The following is an 18,888-nucleotide window of genomic DNA, read 5'->3' as shown; positions in this document are numbered from 1 at the left end:
GAACCTTTTAATCTTATTATGTTTTACACTTACAGCTTAACATACAACATTCAACAGTTCTATCACCGACCAATAGTTCATGTGTGGCCTTCATTCTGATATTATATTAACTTCTTTCTTACCACACATTACTTCTTAAATTAATCATCAACCAGTCAAACCATAATTTCAAATTAATAAACAAAATTTGCCCCCATACGTATTTTCTCTTTTCAAAATCCAACAACTCATATAGCTTTCAGTATTTATCTCCAAAACAGATAGACATATCTACTCCAAAAAGGGTTGTCTGGTCTTAATATTCAAAGTAACCCTATGTAGTTACAACATGGCCAACCAATCGTTATTATACAGTGTCAGTTCATTATATTTTAATTCTTTCCTGATCTGATTTTTCTTGGTCTCGCTCATGTGCCGCTGATCTTTGTGCTCTTTATCTCTGTCCTGTCGCAATTGTCTTGTATTCCGGTCTGGTTGTTTACTATTAGCGTCTTTAACTTTCTTTGAGCCCTTTTTCTTTTCCTTTCTCCTTCTTGTCCCTGCACAGGAGAGTTAACCGAGCAAGTTTAGTTTCTCCTCCTATTTTGTCCTCTTCTCTTTCCGTTTCTTCCTTAGGTAGGTAATAAATTGCCTGCTGCTCTCTCTCTTCCTGCTCTGCTCGCTGCAGTTCCATTCTGTTCTGTAACCCTGTTCTTTGCTCCACATTATTGTCCTCTTTATCTTATGAGCCCTGAACATTTCCAAAAAAGTTCTCCCATATAGAGTTAAGTGCCTTATTTAGTTCTTTTTGCAGGGATTCTTGAAAACGTTCAGACTTAGTTTCATTCAATATTGCCTCCTTTATCTCTTTACAAATGTCCGCCTCCATTTTGTTCTGGCTCTTTACACCGTTTTATTCCTCTCATTCATCACCAATAAACAAAATCAAAACCCTCTCAGTATTCTATTTATGGTGGGGTGGTATTACATCCAACAGAAACTGTCTCTTGCCCCAGCAGATGTCTTAAGCTCAATTCCCAAAACATTTCCCAGCCGCTTCTCATTACCAATGCGGGAAGATCATCAAAAAGGGTATTTTTATTTCATCCAGGTTGTAGCGTATAAATTCTAGAGGAGAAGGATCTGTAGCTGACTCACCAGTGTGCTGCACCCATACACCACCGATAACATAGAAGGCTTAAAAACACGGCTGGCTGCTGCTACTAGGAAAAACACGGCAGCCATGTTTCCTGCTGCCCGACGCTCCTGCTTCGAGGCAAGCCGGTCTCGCCCCCGCCCTTGCCATGGAAACGGGGAGGCCGGCCAAGCCTCCTGCACTCGCTCTCCCTCCAGGAGAGGCGAGCAGAGCTCCCCCGAACCTCGGGGGGCTCCGAAGAAGCGCGCGGGAGACGGGCGTCCTCGGGAGCTCCGAGAAACGCACCCGGACGCAGCGCTGCACCGCCGGTAATCGTGAATTGTATATCGATAGGAAATATTTTTTTTAAATTTCCCAAATTTTCTTTTAAGGGGGGGCAGTTTTTTCATAGCTTCAAAATTTCTGGAAATTTTACATCTGTGCCTTTAACAAACCTATGTGCTATCTTTATCCTCATATAATGTCAAGCAGCATGATTACAGGAACTGATAACTTCAGCTATATCATCTCAGGCTCAGTTACTTTCAGTGTAATATATGACATGGTCTCTGGACATACAGGTCAGTCCCTAATCGAAAGAATAAAAGGGTACAGATCTGATACTGGAAATCACAATATATAGAAACCAGTGGCTGATCCTTTTAATCTTTCTGGTCTTTCCGTTGCTGATCTAAAACTTAATAGTCTCTTCTACAGGAACTCCTAAGTGGGAATCCAGTGTGAAGCTGCTGATTTAGTGCTTATTAACAGCTTCAGCACTCTTGCCCCTCTGTCTTAACAAGGATTTGGGGTGCTTCAGTTGCTGTAGATGCTAAGATGTTTTCATATCCCACCCCTTAACAGTTTCAGTTAGTTCAGCTTCCCATTATACCTGCTTATTGTACATCAGATTCTATGACTGTGAAAAGTTAGGAGCAAGTCCTCACCTACTCTCAACGAACTGAGTAGTCTTGTTTTAAACTGGTCTGTCTTTATAACCACCATCTCCCTGCCCTGCCACTTTCTGTTCTGAATATAAAATAACATATGTACTACCTACTGTATGTACACTTCTATGCCTCTGACCAAGTAAACTCTGAGTCATACAAGTTTATGTTGGAATAAATTTTGATAGACTTTAAGGTGCCACTGAACTCCTGTTTTATTTTTAAGTCAGTGGAAACACTTATGGATTAACTGAAAACACATCTTGTAAAACATACCAGAGTCAGAATGGTTATTGCTTTAATGATAATAAAATTATAGTTGGAAGTGGTTAAAAGGGAGACATATCCATCTACTACAGATCATCCTATGCAGGCTTGGATGACTGGTAACATTGTAGCTGTGTTTTTCCTCCTGTCCTCCTCCTCCTCTTTTACAGTTTTCTATGCTATCTAAAGCCTAGAATCTATAGTTAGAATCAACCAGGAATTGGCTCCAAATCATGCTTTGAAACTCTCTTCAAATCAGATGTCAAATAATGGCTGAATAGAAGATGAGTGATTGATTCATGGCCAGCAAAAATGTCTACATCTTTTTCATTGAGAATCTTTTTTTATATTTCAGTGTTTGAAATGTTAGAATCAGAAAAAATATAAGGTAAGAATAGTTGAAGTTCAGAAGCTACTTTTATCTAACTTCCATTTGAACGTCTGTCTTAAATAATGTCCTAATACCGTTATTTGCCCCCTATAAGTACTCAGCTATGTTCATAGCAATATCAGTTAAAGGGGAATTTTTCATGGTAAGGGTGATAGAAATCTTGAAAAGTCCACTTTGGGAATCGTGAGTGGTCTTAACTGAATGGGTTAGATATGAGGAGTTTGGAGCACCACATTCTTTGAGGGAGCATAGGCTGCTACTGATTTTTTAAAGCAGATTTATTCCTATACTTGAAAGAAGTTCTATTTTTAATTAAAAATAACAAAATAAAACAAAAAGAACTTAACTGGGGAAGTAATAATAAAGAGCTGCTAGTATTTCTGTTTTGATGTCAGGAACAGGGACCTCTGAAATCTCCTGACTTCCTGTGTGTGACATTGTACAAAATACTTGCTTTGAGCTTTCCTTATTGTTCACTTTGTTGTTCATTAGCAGCCATAGATGGGATTTACTATGAGGCTCCAAAATTAGGTCTGCTCTGAAATCACAAAATTTAAAAATCCATACCGATAAGTTCAGTATATTATTAAATATATCTTATTAAAAAGATGTGCATGCCGATAGCTTCAGCCAAATAAATGTATTGCTTTCGTGGAAGAGATAATGGCTCAGGTATAAATGCATAGGAATTTTTTGTAATTAAATACTACGTGTGTATCTGTCCATCTGTCACATTTTTATTCCGCCCTTCCTCCAAGGAACTCAGGGTGGTGCTTGTGGTTATTTCCTCTTCCATTCCATCCTCATAAAAACCTGTGAGGTAAGGTTAGACTCTGGTAGAGTGACTGGCCCAGTGAGTTTCACAGCATAATGGGAGTCTGAACCTGAGTTTCCCTAGTCCTGTCCCAACCACTAAACCACATCAGCTCTCCAGATGTGTTATCTATGCATTGTGACTTTAATCACCGGTTTCTAGCTTCCTAATTCATCCTTATCACAATGAGGAGCTTGTGCCTTTCCTGGATTTCCATGCTTGTGTAGAATCCAGCTCACAATATAACAACCAGATAATGTTTTAAGTAAGTTAATATTTTTATAATCAGATTTAGTGTCAAAATGGATATCCTACTTTTCCGTAAAATCGATGAAGGAAGAGGTTTTCTCATTTTGCGTCAGTGCAGACAAAACCTTGAAAATATGTGGGAAATACGTGGTGGAATCTCAAAAGCCAGAAGCAGAGGGTGGAACAAGATTTGCTAGTGATAATGAGGCTAAGCTTTGTTATCCTTCAGTTTCTTGTTCTTTTCCCTATGATGATGGTTTTCTGCAAAATGCATACATTTTCTTCTCTCTGTTCTTGCCATGAAAATTCCAAACTCTTTGAAAATCTGTTATTGGGGTCAATATCTTTGTAAAGTGCTCTGCATAGAGAAGCTACAGGAATGCAAGCACATGGAGAAAATAACATCTGAGTTGGCACATTAACAGATAACAGCTGCTACTTCCTGGCAGCAGTTCGTAATTCGTGGGGGATGGGCAGTAGAATATGCTGTGGTTGTGCTCTGAAACTGAGGGCATCCGGCTGCCAAGAGCATCAATGCAGGAGGACTGAAGGAAGGATGTTAAAATAGGCCTTTGTGTGTGACAGAAGATAAGCCTGGAAAGCAATCATACACCTGGCCTTAGACAGGTGGTACCAGGCATTTTAGATATGATCACAAGTATGGCTGTGGTTAAAACTAAGCAGGAAAAGGATTTGGGTTCCTGGGAACTAGATTGATTGACAGAACTTTCATGTAAGGATTGCTCTACCAGGGCAGGAAGGTTCTCTGTTTTGCCACCTGAGAGGCATTTGAAACTCAGCCTTACCATACTGTCTTGAAATGCTTTTGTGTATAGATTATTCTGTTTCTGAATAGGAGTTGTACTACATTATACATTTTGTGTCATCTCACTCCACGATTCTTTTGACAATTCTGGCTTGACTCAATCGAGTGGTAGCTTTGTTGCCAAGTCAATGCAACCAAGATACTTTGTTCATCTTCTGCCTTTTGAGATTTTCCTGAATAGCAGACATCATTCCTCTAACTCTGAATGTAGAACTTGTATTCTGATCTGATGGTTCTTGCTTATATTTTAACAGACGCCAGACCCATCACATGTAGTTTGACAGGATGTGGCCCTTCTCCAAGGTGCTAAGCAAGTTTTAGCTTGTGATAGAACAGATTGGTTCTGATGCTTTTTTGCCATACAAGGGGAATGAATTCATTACTGAAGCCCATGAACAACCATGCTAGCAGGGCAGTTCATAAGATCAGCTTTAATGATCCCAGTGTAGGCAAAAAAACCATAGGTTGAATCCCATTACCTGTGCTTCCATCCGGTTGGCATGCAACCTTGCTAAGGGGGACTTCCAGAAATTTTGCTCGAATGTCATTTAGCAGGTTACAGCGTAAAAGTACGACCATTACCTGTGCATGCAAGGATTGTGGATCTTTCCCACGTTTTCCTCCCCACAGCAGTCATTTTTCCTAACCCAAGAGAGTTTATTCCTGGTGTTCTGGGACCTGAATGTTCTAATAGCCATGCTGGTAGGGAGGGTGCACTGGAGAATGAAAAGGGACTAAATCACCCTTTCTGCTTCTTCTAGCACAGCTCTGCTGACAGGAGAGAGGGGAGAACTGATTTTGCCCCCTTCTCTTTCCCCACTGTAGCTGTTTGACTATGCAGGTCCTGACAATAACTTTCTGGGGTTGGATAGGACTGCTCCGGGGAGGGAAACGTGGGAAAGATTTGTGGCTGTGGGTCACAGGATCCAACACTCTGCTTAGGTATTGTAATACAATAAACCGTAGTTATGTGAAGCAATATCTGGCATATTTCCAGTAATGCTGGGATTCAGCCTAGTTCCATTGTTTATTAATTGCAACATATATGCACATGTTTTGTAAAGTTGTTTACAGAGAACTGTCAGGGAGGTCAGGGTAGCTGATACCAGTCCTACTTTCTGCATTCTCAGGCTTGTCTTGAGTGATCAAAAATGTGAGATTGTATTAATGTTTTACAAGAGTATTGGGATCTGATAGTAAACTGGGCGGCGCTAACAAACAGTCTTAACTGTAGCAGCCTTCCAGGGTTGGGCTCTGACGGAAAAGACCTCTTGGTTACAGTCTTCATATATGGGTGATATCTGAATTAATGCTGATCCTTAAGCACACTGTCCTAATCACCTTCCAGGAAACAGAAGCTCAAAGGTAACCTGTATGCCTAGGAATGATTGATCTTGGAGATCAAAGAAGAGTGAATATAGGGAGGATGAAAAGACAGGTGTCTGCGGAGACTGGGGGTGGGTGGGTCATAGACCTGTTCTTCTTATATACCCTTTCTAGCTGTATCTGAAGAAGTCAGAAGTGACTCATAAAAACTCTTACCCTGCCACACGTTTTGTTAGTCTTTAAGGTGCTACTTGACTCTTGATCTTTCCCTTGCACACCATCTTTCCTTGGAAAATGTTGCCCTCTTCCTTAAGAAAGAAACAGTATACAAAGGGTTGGTGTCAATTGCTGACCTCTAAGGCACAACCCATATGATAAGTGTTAGCGAGAATGTCTAAGACCCTGTGTGAAAGAGCAGCTCAAATACTCTAGGGTGACTGGCTATGCAATCCTTCGGAAAATTTATTGCATTCTTCAGAAATGTTGAATGCTATGTATATGTGTAGGAGTCTGTATTTATGACACATCTGTATAATCTCTACCATTCTTTGAAGTATTGCTTTTTAATATAATAAGTGGTTGAAGCAGACCAAGATGAAATGGGATATCTTTGTGGCTTTCTAAAAGGTTCCATAAATTGATTTCTCAGAAGCTTTTTTAGCTGTCGCTTGATGAAGAGATGTGATATTACCTGAAGAACTGGTCAAATAAGCACCCTCTGATCTTTCCTGGTAGTAAGCATGATGCTTACTACATTTTTTGCGTGTGGTATTGAGTTCAAAGGGTTCTGTATTTGGCTTCCCTAAAAGTTTGTTTCACCCCCCCTTTTTTTTTTTGCTGTCAAGTCACAACTGACATAGCTACTTCATAGGGTTTTCAAGGCAAGAGATATTCAGAGGTGGTTGTCTGCCTTCACGTCACAATCCTGGTATTCTTTGGAGGTTTCCCATCCAAATACTAGCCAGGGCTGACCCTGCTGAGCTTTTGAGATCTGATGAGACCTGACTAGCCTGGGCCATCCAGGTCAGCGTGTTTTACTTTTAAATGTGTCTAAAGGTGTTACTAGCTTGGCAGTGTGATCCTAACATGTTTCTGTGTAAGTAAGTTACACTGAGCTGGTTGAGAGAGTGGGTCATAGCAGGAAGGATGTAAATTTGTTAGGCAGTGTAGAATTTTCTGGGACAAGTCAAGCCTGTACAAAAGAGACAGGTTTTAGATGAACCTAAAATGAAGTCCGACTGCTGGTGCTTAATATAGCTAATTCTCAACATGACCAAATATGTGGATACTTAAATCCAGAGATTGGAGCTGTGAATGGACAAGAGAGATCTTTCTGTGAGCCTGACAAAAGCATAGTGCAGAAAAATCTGAAATCTAAAAACAAATGCATTGAATTGTTAATACCCTTCAAATTGATAGAAGCAGTGTCTGTAGATTTAAGAAATGAATGTCCTCAGTTGCCATTGCTAAGCAACCACAACAGTACAGGCTTCAAGTACTGATTTCAGCCGTTAAAAGGCAGTGGAATGAGGCAGTTTTGGAGGGAAGAGAAAAGGTAGGTAGGTTGGTTGGTGGAAAGGAGAAAAAGAAGCAGAGAAAGGTAAGAATATAGGAGTTTTCGGGAGGGGGTAATACCGTGAGGATTCAGGGGAAAGCGAGGTTGTGTGGTTCCCCACTACACAACTGGGCCTGGTGGCCTCCACTACACAACTATACCATAATTGTCCTGGTTAGATGCTGCAAGAGGAGGGAAGGAGGGAAAGCTAAAGTGAGGGGGGAAGATAAAGGTATGTGGGAAGGAGAAAACAAAGCAGGAAAAGGAGAGAGGCTGTGGGGGCTGCCAGGGAAGGGAAAAAGGAAATAGTGGGGTAGGAGTAAATCCCTTGCAAGTCCTTGTGGGTCCCCTGTGTGTGTGTGTATGTAGGTTGCAAAGAAGTTTTAAACTAACCCTTAGGCAAAAGCTGAGAGGAGCTGGATAGTCAATCTCTGGTCTGGGATGACTCATGAAGTAAATGCTCAAGGTAATATTTATGGTAAAACTTAAATGTAGGCCATGTAAATGATGGCCATATAAAGAGGCCAAAGGGCCACAGAAAGTGAGGATCTTTGGAGGTTAGAACTTGAGTGTTTGGTGTTAAATGGCAGCACAGATATAGTGGATGTTTCAGAAACCTGATGAAATTGGTAAAAGTAGTAGATTGTAGTTATCCCTAATATAAATGTTAGAGACAGTACAGGAAATGATGTGCTGGGGTGGCATTGCTCTAAATATTCATGAACGCATAGAGTATAGTAAGTTTGAAAACATAAGTGAAAAACTCTCCCACAGAATTGCTAAGGGTGGATAAACTGGGTCCTAATGTTAACAAAAATGGGGGTTCACTGTTGCCCGTCTGACCAAACCTGTGAGGATGATGTGATCTCAAAACAGAGAACCGAATAAGGGAGGTAACTAAAGCAGGAAATGTTGTAATCAGTGATCTTAGCTATCCTCATATTGGCTGGGTAAATTTGTGCTCAGTTTATGCCATAGAGGTGAGGACTCTGAACATAAGTGACTGTGTACTGGAACAGTTGGGCAAGGAATCAACTAGAGTGGTTCTGAACAGAGTTCAAGACCTGGAACAAGAGGTAGTTGCAATGACTGGAAGAGTATTTACGTCAGTGGAAATGTGCTCCAGTATCTAAAATGATCAGATTTGATTTCAAAAGAGGTCTTTACAAAAATGAGAGAACTATTTGGAAGGAAGCTGAGAATCAAGATTGTCAAGTACCTGGATGCTATTAAAAACCATATTAATTTAACCCCAGATAGAAAGCAAAAGTAACACCAAGTAACAATGCAAACTGCCACAAAAGACCAGAACACTTTTTTGGAACAAGGTGAACAAAAAGGAACATGCATGTTTTAGGGGGAATAGTGCAAGTTAACACTAAGGGGAGCAAACTAAGAATTTGAGGATCAGATTTCTAAAAATATTAAGACAATAAGCATTTCTCTGATTAATTAAATTTTTATTTACCTTATGGATAGTCTGCCTTTCACATTGAGACTGAAGGTGGATTATGTGTGTATACGTATGTGTTAAAGTGCCATCAAGTAGCTTCTGTCTTATGGCAACCCTGTGAATTATTGACTTCCAAAACGGCCTATCATTGAGCCTTGCTCAAGTCTTGCAAACTTGATTGAACCTAACCTACCTCACAGAGTTGTGATGATAAAATGGAGGAAAGAAGGATAGTGTAAGCTGCTTTGGGTCCCCATTGGGGAGAAAAGTGGAGTACAAAGGAAGTAAATCAATACATGATTGAGTCAATCCATTTCATGTTAAGTCTTCCTCTTTCTCCTTTGTCCAACTTTCACACCCACAGATAGTTAATAGGGAATAATCCACAGATAGGTAATAGGGAATAATCTTGATCTTGGTTGCCAGCAACACATCCTCACACTTGAAGATCGTTTTGGAGGGTGACCGTGTTGGTCTGCTGTAGAACAGTTAATTCAAGTCCAAAAAGACCTTCGGGTGTAAGCTTTCAAGCGTCAAAGCTCCCTTTGTCCGAGACAACAAATCTCATATTTTGACAAAGGAAGCGTTGACTCTCAAAAGCTTATACCTGAAAAATCTTGTTGGTCTTTAAGGTGCTACTGGACTTGAATCTAGCTATCCTTACACTTAAGGATTTTTTCTAGCTCCTTCATGGCTGCACTTCCCAGTCTCAGTCTCCTTATTTCTTGATTGCAGTTTCCCTTTTGATTGATGTTGTGGAGCCAAAGAATAGAACATCTTTAACCATTTCAATCTCTTCTTCGTCAGCCTTAAAGTTGTGTAATTCCTCAGTAGTCATTACTCTTCTAGTTGTAATCCTGCTTTGGCACTTTCTACTTTACCTTCATCAGTAGTCATTTCAAGTCTTTACTATTTCTGCCAATAATGTGGTGTCATCCACATCTAATCCAGCTTTCTTTATAATATATTCTACATATAGATTGAAGAGATACAGAGATAAAGTACATCCTTGTCTGACACCTTTGCCATTTGGAAACCATTCTTGTTCAGAATATAGGTTCCGCATCAAAACTATCAGATGTTGTGGTACACCCAATTCTTTAAAAACCAGCCATAGTTTTTCATGACCCACCCAGTCAAAAGCTTTGCAGTAATCTATTAAACATGTGCTGATTTTCTTCTGAAATTCCCTCATATGCCCCTGTAAACACAGATTTTCAGTATGGTCTCTAGTGTGTCTTCCTTTTCTGAATCCAGCTGGAACATCTCACATTTCTCATTCCATATACAGTAACAGTATTTGCTGTAATATTTTGAGCATCACTTTACTTGTGTGAGAAATTAATGTGATGGTCTGATAGTTGCTGTAGTCTTTGATGTTGCCTGTTTTGAAATTGGGATATAGATCAAGCGTTTGTAGTCTGTGGGTCATTGTTTTGTTTTCCCATATTTATTGGCATATTCTTTTTAAAGATTTTGATGGACTCTTTTTCTGTGACTTGAAATAGCACTATTGATATCTCATCTACTCCTGGTGATTTGTTTCCCCCAGTTGCTTTGAGTGCAGCTTTCACTTTCTAAAACTGCAGATGTTTCTTCAGAAGATTCATCTTGGAAGGAATCTAACATCCTTTCATCTCTTCATACACATAGTATAAGTCAAATACAATCAACAGGATGGGACATCCAATAAACAGTGCTTGTAGGGTTTGATTGCAGACATCTGGAAACAAGCAGAAATCTGAAACAGATTAAACGAATCTGAAACAAAGTGTAAGCATTTAAGCATACAAAATAGTATAGTCAACAGTCCCTATCCCTTTACCAAAGCATCTTTCTGAACCATTTCATTACAGCACAACCCTATTCGGTCTGTAAAAAAAGCCTCTTGGATAATTCAGTTTTGCATAGTTTGTGGGAAGCCAGGCCTTTCTATCCTTGTCAGGTAGGTCATTCCATAAGGTGAGGCTCCAAGAGAGAATGGAAATAATAAGCATGCTCTGTCTAGCTACTGTTAACAACTGAGCTGCAGCATTCTGTACCAACTAGGGTCTCTGAATTGATGAAGACCTGTGTAGAGTGCATTACAGTAGTGTGTAGAGTGTATTACCATAGTGTGGATTCAGGTGGCTAGATCAGATGTGTCCAGATAAGCAGTTTGGCCATAGCTTAAGGAAGACAGGGAGATTGGAGCAAAAGTGAATTGAGTTTTGCATCTGTTTTCTCCAATAAAAATGGGGGTTGCATACCCATGCTGGGGCTGCTGTTTTCAGGAAGAGATAAAGTCCTAGGAATAATGAAAAAAATAATAAATTGGTATGTCTCCAGGTATGGATGGTTCTTAAAAGACTCAAATATGAAATTGTTTATCCTGTAACCAGTAGATGTAACTTGGCACTAAAATTAGCCACCCTAGTGGAAAGTAGCAGATTTTAACATTACTTTTTAAAAAAACATGTCCGGAAGGATGCAGGAAACTTTAGGTCAGTTAGCCTAACTAAGGCCCCGGTCACACGGGAGGTTTTGGGCCGGAAGAGGGATGGATCAGGGGCGCAGCAAACGGGCGCGATCTCACCACAACATCTGGGAATCGGCGCGCACCCGTCCCCAATCCGTCCCTACAGCCCAGTGCTGCGGAGCAAAAAAAAAAACAAGTAAAGAGAAGGACTTATCTGAAATGCTGCAGCAAGCGTGGCCGTGGGATCGCCGGCGCGGCCTTCGTCAGGAGCATTCAAGGCTCCTGGCCGAGCTGCGCATGCACACGCATGCGCAGCCGGCTGCCTTGGTCTCCGTCGGTGGCTTCCTCCCCGGCATCTGATCGTGCCGGGGAGCAACTGTGCGGCGGCTCAGGGGATCTGTGTGATCCTGCCGCCGCGTGTCTCTTTTGGTGCGGCTCTAAAAAGCCGCACTTTGGCCGTGTTTTTTTCTGCCGTGTGGCAGGGGCCTATGTTAGTAGGAACTGTTATGAAAGATAGAATTATTAAACAGAGGAGCAAAACCTGCTGAGGGGAAATCAGCATGGTTTTTGTAAATTCTTTTGCCTTACCAACCTTTTTGGAGTCTTTTGAGAAGGTTAACCAGCATGTGGATAAAGGTAATCTGGTAGACATTATATATTTTGATGCCAAAGGTTGTCCTCCAAAGACTCCTTAGTAAACCATTATATATTTTGATCCCAAAGGTTGTCCTCCAAAGACTCCTTAGTAAACTTAACAAGTACCAGGTAAGAGGATAGGCTATCCCTTAAACAATAAAAAGCAGAGTATGAATAAATGGGCAGTTCTCACAATGGAGGAAAGTAAGCAGTGGGGTTTTACAAGGATTCCTTTCTGTTGTAAACTGTCATGAGCCCTGCTTGTGGGGAAGGGCAGCCTAAAAAAGTAAATGAATAAATAAAATTCATATTGGGATTGGTGCTATTTAATTTATTCATTAATTCCATGGAATATGAGCAGTGTAGTGGTTAGGTTTCTGGATGATACCAAATTATTCAAAATTGTGCAAATTAAGGTAGATTGTGAAGACTTCCAAGAGATTATATCAAAATTGGTTGAGTGGGCAATAATGTGTCAAGTGAGGTAAGTGCAAATTGAGGCACACTGCAGCAAAAAAAATCCTAACCTTAAAAGTATGGGCCATGGATTCAGGACAGACAAAACAAAGTCCTTATTCACTGCTAGAGGATGTTGTTATGGCTTTAAGAGGGGATTAAACAGATTCATGGACAATAGGTCTATCAGGATCTACTAGCAATGATATGTAAAGGGAGCCTCCACATCCAGAAGCAATAAACCTCTGAATACCGGTGATAAGAAGCAATGTCAGGAGGCCTTCGCTCCTGTGCTTTGTCCATCTTCCAGGGCGACTGATTGGCCAGTGTTAAACAGGTTGCTGGACTAAAAGGACCACTGCTCTGATCTCATTTATGCTGCACCTGCAATATTAAATGTAAAAGTAATTGTCACAGCCTAAAATAATTGACACAGCTGCTATGATAATCCACTATGTGTTTTTTCCAACTAGGTACGCTGGTACACTGATCCCAGATCTACCTTAAATCAGATTACATATCCAACTATGGAAATTTGCCCCCATTTTATTATTCTGAAGGGACACTCCCATCCATAGTTAGTATGACTAGCCAATATGTATATGCAAGTAGAACCTGTATGGTTATTCCCATATGGTGGAAAGGTCACATTCTACAGAATTTATAGGAAGGCTTACAAAAAAAAAATCCCCCTTAGATCTCCTTAAAAAAAAAAATCAATCAAAATATCACAAAACTGCCCAAGCTTTTGAGTTTTCTAGAGCACATAATGAGGCTCAAAGTTAAAAACAAGATGGTGGGAAGGGGAAAAATGCTTTAGGCTGTGATGTTATTTACATTATGCATAGTAAATGCACAGTATATTTACTATGCATATATTCTAATAGTAAATGCCAGTATGCATTGTTGATAGGTACTGTATTCGTTAACATATTGTGGGGTATGTACTTTTGAGAATCAGGTGTGCACTGCACTGGCAGGTGAAATACAGCATGTCAACAATCCTTCTGTTATCAGCTGTGAAGAGTACTAAACTTCTTTTTAAAAAAGAATGCCACCTAAACTGTGATTTTTCCTTTAAACAGGTTATGTGGTAATGTCAAGCATATACTATAATTTTGATGACAAGGAGCCAGCCAGCAAGTATCAGTTTTTGTAAAGGAGACTGATTTTTAAACATGCTTACTGCCCATAGTTAGGTGCTTTACAAGCTCCTCAGTGAGTTTTCAGTGATTTGCTGTGTTCAGTGCAAATCAGCAGAAGTATTTCAGTCGCTCTCCTCCCCTTCTGTGTCAGTGGGCGGGTCTCAGTAATGAGTAGTGTTTGGTTACACTTGTTCCGGCACACTCAAGAGGCTGTCTGCTTCCCTGTTCAGTGGAGCTCAAGGGTTGCCTTCTATCATTCTGTCAGAAGTCTAGCGCAGCAGAAGCAGAACAGTTCTCTTGCCCAGCTGCTGAATGCTGGGTAGGCTGCAGGGGAAAGACTTAGCTTTGCCTTCACATTTTGTGCACCAACAGAATCAGCTGTGACCTCCGAGACTTCTACACCTTCAGCCACAATGGTGGCAAAGGATTATCCATTTTATCTCACCGTCAAGAGAGCAAACTGTGGCTTGGAAGTACAGACAACGAGCCTATCAACCAGAGAGACAGAGGTATGGTCTGCAGATAGATTTCACAAAGAATCTGCATTCATTGGGGTAGAATAAGTATTTTGAGTCTGTTGTTGGTTTTCTTGGGCATAGATCAATGTACTGTAAAAATGGACCTGCTAGTAAATATAACAAAAGCCAACCCTAACATCAGCTAATGCAACTAAAACCAAGAACTCTGAACTGCACAATGCTATAAAGACAAAGCAACTAGGAATCACTTGATGTCTTGTAATTTAGTTTCATAATGTTTGTAAACCAAGTGTGCTGTCACTAAGGGAATGCTAATTATGGGAGTTAAGTGGGTTTGAGTGCTGCTTAGAATAATTAATTAGCATATTTCTCATCGTTTCACCACCTTGTTTTTCAGTAGGGATTGGCATGTAAGAAAACAAAGTAGTTGCAAAAAGCCTGTATATATATTTTTTTACTGTAGTGGTAGCTTTAGGGTTTTATATTGAGGACTGAAATACTAGCTGACCACACAGCAGATAAATCACTGTTAAAGGGAACTGCTTTTCGACTGCTAAAGATTTTATGAAGCTTTTTATCTGTTTGGCAGATGAAGTTGTTTAAATACTGATGATATAGTACTAAATATTATCATTTATTAGGCAGGAGAACTTTTCAGTGTGTTTGGATAATCAGTCAATTTGTACCTCTCAAGTTCTAGTGTATAGTACTAAATGTTACAGTACAACTTGAGAGAAATAGATTGACTGCTTATCCAAGCACACTGAAGAGTACTCCTGTCTAGCCTGTGTCAAAAGCAAAGTCTCCTTGATGAAAAGGAGCCAAAGGTTCTTCCTTATACCCCTCTCAGCTAAAAGCAGGACTTTCAAAAAGGCACTCTCTCCTCTCTGGACAGCTCTACAGACATGTGTTGTAGCCATGGGTACCCTCTGCCGGCTCAGATTCCTGTGGCTCTTAGTGCCCCTGTTATCACAAGGTCAGTGTGTATTTGCTCCAGTTGCCATGCATCTCTCACTTCCCACAATCTTAGTGCATGAGCTGTAGTGCAAGCAAGACTGAAGTTGGTTTCTCTCCCCCCCCCCCAACTCTGTCATTTGAAAGGAGATAGCAGGATGACGGTGGGAGAGTTTCTGGGCAGAGACAGCAAATACCAAGGAGCTGTAAATGCTAGTTGTGAATGACCACAACCATTTTGAAGTTCAGAACATTTTCATTTTGGGTGGAGTCTACGAGTCTCAGGTTCTTTGGTAATATTTTTAGTGCGGCATTTTGATTGGGATGACTTCAGATAGGGGCCTGAGAGCCAAAATTGGCACGATATGGGTGATTTGTGATATGGTCCTTATTATTTTGTTTGCACCTCAAATCTGCCACTGGTGAATGAAAAATGTACTAGAACAGTGGCCCCAGTCAAGCAGATTTTTCTTTTGCATTTTTTTTCTGGATCTAAATTGCTTTCCCCAAAACTTCTGCTTATGTCATTGGGAAAAATAGACAAGTACATTTATCATGCCTGGCTGTTCCCCCAGTAGAACTAACAGCAGCTTTGCAGTGAGGCAATTTAGATCAGGGAAGATGCTGAACTGTGCTTCCTTCAGTGCTGCCATACCTGTCTGCATTGCCCAGTGGCTGTTTTTAAGTGTTCAGTAAAACACCAGAAGATCTTGTCTCTGATGTCCTCCATAATGGTCCTTAGACGCCTGACATGCTTCATGAAGGACTTAAAGGGAAAAGGAAAAGGATAAACGAAAACATCAAAATATTCTGACAAGTAAACCTTTCATAAATTCCAAAGGCAATGTTTATCTTGTCCTTTGGTAAGCAGGTAAACAGGATACATGCAAGATAGCTTCCTTGCCAGAAATTTGTTTCACATATGGCATAAGAATCATTTCTATTTTTGAAGTTCAGCTTCTGTTTTCAGTACATTTAAGAAACAGCCTTGTTAAAAGCATTCGATTAATGAATACATTAATTAAAAGTTAGTATTTTAAAAATGTATTTCTTCAAAAGGAAAATAAATAGGAAGATGTAATATCCTCCAATATAAGTATTTACAGTTTCCCCTTCAGCAGGGATCTTTGTCAAATGTTCAGATTTTTGCCTCTTTGCATGAGAATTCAGCATCAGATATTCAGAGGAGCTCTGGGAAATGATTTTCTTGACATTATTTGTAGTTCTATAGGTGAGTGGTAGTAGTTGCCAGTGCTTTTAAAACCAGGGAGAACGGATAGCTTTTCACAGACTTTGAATCAGTATCACAGAACTGGTTGCACACATTCCTTTTTGCATCCTGCTATGGTCTCTGGCCAAACGGGTTATGGCATTATTTGCTAAACTTCTCCTGTACACTTTGAAAGCTAGAACTTGTTTCTGTTGCTGTGATAGACATTTATACATTTGGTGAGATTGTTATGAGTATATGTCTCTCATATTAGTGTACACATACGTACCATGCCTGTCCCATCTGTAACAATTTTGTAACAGCAGAACAAAGTTTGAGTCCAGTGGCCCCTTTAAGACCAACAAAGTTTTATTCAAGGTATAAGATTTTGAGTGCATGCGCATTTCTTCAGGTATCTGCTTCAGCCCAACACGATTAATTTTGGAACAGGGTGTTTTTTTTTTTCTAACATGAAGAAGAATGAATATCCTGTAGCCCTGAAAGAAATAAGAAAACAATGCAGAATTTCCTATACTCATTAAATTGGCTACACAGAGCTTCTTGTGGTCCTTTCCTGTTCACCATATCATGGTGTTGTATGGTACTGGGTGGTAGAAAGTGCTACAGACAAAGTTAAGAAAATGGAACAAATAGGCTTTCCCCCTCACGGTGAGGCAATCCCTCTTCCCTTATCCATTACTTATCAAGCCGTCAATGAAGGCTCAGTGCTAGTGTGACAATCAGCTCTACATCAGCTCGACATCACCATAGATGGATATCACTCTCTTGTAGAAACTTCAGTCATTGTCTCTCCCCGCCGCCTCAAATATACCTAGGAAATGAAAATGAAACTCACTCCTGGTTCCTAATTTTCTCTCATCTACGAAAGTGGCTTGCATCATTCTTTCAAACAAATGTATCAGTTTATTTTATTTATAGTCCACTTTCTTGCTTAGACTGAAGGTGGGCTACATTATATAAACAGTGTAATCAGACAGCATTAGACAACCAGTTAACAATGTAATATCATTAGGATTACAGAATTAGAACAGTGCAAACAACAAACTGTCAAAGGTATAAACAATATAGAAAGCAGGTGATATCTACAATAATAATTGCAGTGGACTACAATTTATTCCATTATAAAAATGCCCTCCCGGCCTGTTCCATTCTACTATAGCTCTAAACTCTTTTAAAAAATGAACATTACCGTTTTGCCCATTCTGCAGAATTATAAGTGTGGGAACCTTCCTGACTTCCTCAGGTAGCTGTTCGGCATGGCGGGAGCCATCACTGAGAAGTCAATTCCAGTGTGCATGCTAAGATCAAAACAGTAACATATGTATAGCTGACCTGCTATAAACAGCCACATTATATACTACAATGAGTCTTACATTTTGGTTTGCTTCAGAAGATTCTACGGGTGGGAAGCTTGACCCCAAAAAGTAGTAAATTGCTTAAAGGAATCTAGATGCTAAATTGGATTTTGACTCCTGTCTCCCAGGACCTAACACAACATTTCAGTGATTTCATCATCAGCTATTTCTAAATTCCTTAAATAACACAGACTTGGAGAGGATAACTTCATAGCAGATAAGTATCTGCCACATTCACTGAGAACCTGTGGGAATGCTAAAGCCCTGATAAAACCCTGTTTGGATGGCTAAAGCCCTGTGTTGGGAAGCTTTGTCTCATTGCCTTTGGCAGCTGTAAATAAGAAAGCTGGTAGCAGTAAGCAAGTAGTGAGGGATAAGAGATCGCAGGAAGCACATAGCAGGAAGTTGGGCAGAGAGAAAGCAAGCGAGAACCAGCAAGCAGGATATCTTGGTCTTTTGACTATTAACTCTTCAGGATATTTTGATGAAGAAAGGTAACATTTTGAACTATTTTGTTAAGCAGCTGGTGGTGAATTAGATCATATCTAAATAAGGAGGGAAGGAAGAAGAACACATGTTTTCTCACACTAGGTCAACTGCCTGCAAAAATGGAGAAGAGGAAGGGAGAAACAATAATTATGAATGTTCTGCGATTTTTAAAAAAATGTCTATTAGCGATAGGGTTACAGTTCATACATTTTACTGAGGTTTGAAACTCCTGATTTTTTTCCTGCATCAGAGCAATTGAGCCATAGCTACCTTCCCATGTGCAGGATGGAATCATACAAGTGGGGGGACCTGCGAGGATTTGTGAATGCATATTATTTTCCTCTGTATCCCCACCACTGTTTCCTCTCTCTCCCCTTTCCTGTACCCTTCTCTTCTTTTCATCCATCAACCAACAAATGTTTTGTCTGCCCCACATCTTCAGCTATATTAATTATTTACTTTATTTATACCCCACCTTTCTCCACAAGTGGGGACCAAGAAGAGCTTACATTATTCCCCTGTCCCCCATTTTATCCTCACAGCAACTCTGTGAGGTAGATTAGGCTGAGTGTGTGTGACTGGTGACCTAAGGTCATCCAGTGAGCTTCCATGGCTGAGTGGATTTGAACTTGTCTCCCAGATTCTCGTCTGAAATCTACACCACACTAGCTTCTCTGGAGTGGCTGCTGTTGAACAGTAGCAAGCAGCCAGGCCAGGGTGAGTCACACAAGTAGTGTGGTAGC

At 40.3% G+C, this 18,888-nt stretch overlaps 1 protein-coding gene across 2 annotated transcripts in view; it reads left to right on the top strand.

Moving 5' to 3' along the window:
- ARHGEF3 (Rho guanine nucleotide exchange factor 3) overlaps nt 1–18,888 on the top strand; it is a 184,386-nt gene that overhangs the window by 127,313 nt on the left and 38,185 nt on the right. The window contains exon 1 of one of the 2 annotated variants that reach the window (XM_015410043.1): nt 13,865–14,146. The exons of the other annotated variant lie outside the window; for it this stretch is intronic. Coding sequence (XP_015265529.1) covers nt 14,051–14,146 — 96 coding nt within the window. The 5' untranslated portion in view covers nt 13,865–14,050. Of the gene's footprint in view, nt 1–13,864; nt 14,147–18,888 lie in introns of those variants that run through there. 2 annotated transcript variants of the gene reach the window in all.

This window comes from Gekko japonicus, unplaced genomic scaffold (assembly GCF_001447785.1).
Source record: "Gekko japonicus isolate JY-2015 unplaced genomic scaffold, Gekko_japonicus_V1.1 scaffold259, whole genome shotgun sequence".
NCBI lineage: Eukaryota > Metazoa > Chordata > Lepidosauria > Squamata > Gekkonidae > Gekko > Gekko japonicus.
The sequence above is the reverse complement of the archived record's forward strand: the minus strand, read 5'-3'. Positions and strand labels throughout refer to the sequence as shown.